This window comes from Triticum dicoccoides, unplaced genomic scaffold, assembly GCF_002162155.2.
Source record: "Triticum dicoccoides isolate Atlit2015 ecotype Zavitan unplaced genomic scaffold, WEW_v2.0 scaffold202624, whole genome shotgun sequence".
Classification (NCBI taxonomy): Eukaryota; Viridiplantae; Streptophyta; class Magnoliopsida; order Poales; family Poaceae; genus Triticum; species Triticum dicoccoides.
In genome coordinates, this window is record NW_021234943.1 from 1 (window position 1) to 2,884 (window position 2,884).

The 2,884-nt window shown below is 43.1% G+C and overlaps 1 protein-coding gene across 1 annotated transcript; it reads left to right on the forward strand.

The window, feature by feature from the left end:
• Positions 1-7: 7 nt before the first annotated feature.
• On the forward strand, positions 8-2,821 carry LOC119345068 (disease resistance protein Pik-2-like; the record flags this gene model as incomplete). The annotated part of the gene is made up of 2 exons (XM_037615297.1): positions 8-262; positions 2,393-2,821. Coding segments are annotated over exons 1-2 (482 nt in total), but the record flags the coding sequence as incomplete, so codon positions are not given.
• Positions 2,822-2,884: the final 63 nt, after the last annotated feature.

Here is a 2,884-nt window from a genome sequence, read left to right on the forward strand (position 1 = left end):
ATCCATCTGGTGAAAGGCTCAAGGTTGTCTCTGTTGTTGGATTTGGAGGATTGGGCAAGACAACTCTGGCTAAAGCCGTGTATGACAAGCTTAAAAAGAGTTTTGATTGTGCCGTTTTTGTTCCAGTGGGTCAAAGTCCAGACACAAAGAAAGTTCTTAGGGATATCCTCCTTGAACTTGACAGGGAGCTGTACAAAGCTTCAGCGACAATGGATGAATGGCAGCTGATCAACCAGCTGCAGACGTTCTTAGTAGGCAAGAGGTATGCATTTTTACCCTATGCTAGTGTCCTGCATGCTTTTTGTTGTGCTGACATGTAAGTGAAAATACTAGTATGGGTGAATAAAATACAGTGGCATTAATATAACATGTATAACATCCAACCGAATAGCAATGCAACTTTAGGCTTTGTCAGACAAATAAGGAATACAGTACTCCATATGGTTTATTCTTGCCTGCAAAAAGTATATATATGGTCTATTCTCTTGATGATATTTTGCCTTTGATTCATCCAATTGAAGTGGTCGGACCCTGCACAAGCGGGAGCTACTTGCACCGTGCTGCCCCATTTATTATCCCACCGGCCCTAGCCGCCGAGGCCGGCCGAGATCGTATCTTAGGCAGAGGCCGTAGGCTCTGTGCACGGCCTTGGGAGGTGGCTGGGTCATCCAATCCGGCTTGGTAGCAGTGGCGTAGAGTGCGCCGTTGAGGGCCTGGTGGAGGGCTGGTTGCATGAGGGTGTAGCCTTCGGTTAGTGGCCGACCGCTGTGCCTTGCTATATACGGCGGTGGATCTGGTGGTCATCTCCTACATCGGAGGTGGTCGGCCTGAGGCTGGGTGGTCAGATCTCGAGATCCGTCATCAAGTCCCGGCTACGAGTTGGGGAGACTTAGTTGCCGGTGAAAACCGAGCCGACTACAGGTGATGGTGGTGTTCTGCATTGTTACATTGATGAAGGCATCGTCGTGTAACTATTGTAGACCCACTCGTGCTTCTCCGAGAAAACCCTAGGATCTGGTCTTTCAAAAAGGACAATGGCGAAATTGCAGTGTAGTTTCTCTCTAGGGAGCATCATTTGTGTAGCAGCACTGGAAGACACAGGCAGGAGGTGCAGCGGCTTCATCTTCCACGGACCTTCTAGACTTCAAGTTATGCTTGGCTGACATGTGCTATGCTGTGTCATACCTCTTTGGGAGGTGCTACGCACGATAGATCTTCTAGACTTCAAGTTGTGTTAGCTGGTGGTACTTGGCGACATGGTGTCACGGTTTACCAGCAGCGACCACGACGTGCTCATCGGTTTGCGCCCCAAGGAGGTGGTGTCATTGGGTGCCATGGTGGTGTCGACAGATGGCTGGACTGGCAAGGATGTTGCAGATCTCTTTCCTGAAGATGGTTCAGCGGTTCGATGATAATGGCGGCTTCTAAAATGTGTGCATGTGATGTACGCTTTAGGTTTGCTGCACCGGTTGTATTTTCAGATACATTATGTGGACGGATCGGTAACGACACCGGTTTTAGATGTGGAGAGTGAGAGCACTCTACATTATCGAGTTTGTAGGTGTGAGTGATGGCTTCGGGTGGCTTGATGTATATTCTTGTGAGACCTTTGTTGAATAAAATGTATCGATTGATGCAGTGGCCGGGGGTTTTAACCTCCTTTTCCAAAAAAAAGTTTAAAACTATACACGTAATGTATAAAAAACATATGTTAGTTTTCTTTCACTTTTCCATAGAAATTTTAAGTTCATATTATTCAATGAGCATAGTACATCAAAGAAAAGTCTGAACGGTTAAAAGGAACACACCTACAGCACAAGCATGAGCGTCAACTGACTCGAACACACCGACGTAGAGCTACTCTATTGGATTAGCAACATGCAAGTAAACACAATCAGCTAACCATGTGTACCAGGTTGCTGTGTTTCAACTTTCAATTGGCCAAGCTTGCAAATAATTTCTTCTGAGTGTTTGGGGTACCAACACCATATCATCAAGACCAGTAGAACAGATGTGGCACATCTATTCTTTTGCTAAAATCCGAGATTATTACCGTCAAGCAGTTAACTGGGTAAGTACATGGACTTTGGTTTTGCGGCTAATTAGTGGACATCCAATTATATGCAATATAACCATGTGAAAAATGATAATTAAAGACTCAAGTATGCAAAAGAATGCTTTTCAAGTTTGAGATGTATTCCCATGGAAATATAGTACTGTATGTCATTGATGGCATCCAGAGGGAGTATATTATATTATATTATATTATATTATATTTTTGCTATAGTTAAATGCCTTTTTGTCTGATGTGTTGGTGTGCTTGTTCTACTGGGTATACTACTATATGTTATATTGATTTTCTAATTAAAGATGTTGCCTCTCATGGGAATAGGTACTTCTTTGTGATCGATGACATATGGGATATACGAACATGGGAAATGATTAAATGTGCTTTCATGGACAGTCATCCAGAAAGTAGATTAATCATAACTACTCGTCTTGTTGATGTTGGCACAAAAGCTGATGGTATCTACAACATGGAACCACTTTCTAGTGATAACTCAGAATTATTATTCTATACAAGGACATGTGGTGGTGAAGGACTAACTTCATCTAACCAACATGTTGAGGTGACTAACAAAATTTTGAAGAAATGTGGCGGTGTGCCATTAGCTATCATTACAATTGCTAGCTTGCTTGTTGGAAAGCAGAGTGAGGATTGGTCTAAGGTGTATGACGCCATTGGTTTTGGGCATGAGGACAGCGAAGTTGTTCAGAACACAAGAAAGATATTGTCTTTTAGTTATTATGATCTACCTCCGTATCTGAAGACATGTTTATTGTATCTAAGCATGTTCCCTGAAGATAGCTTTATTGAAAAAAA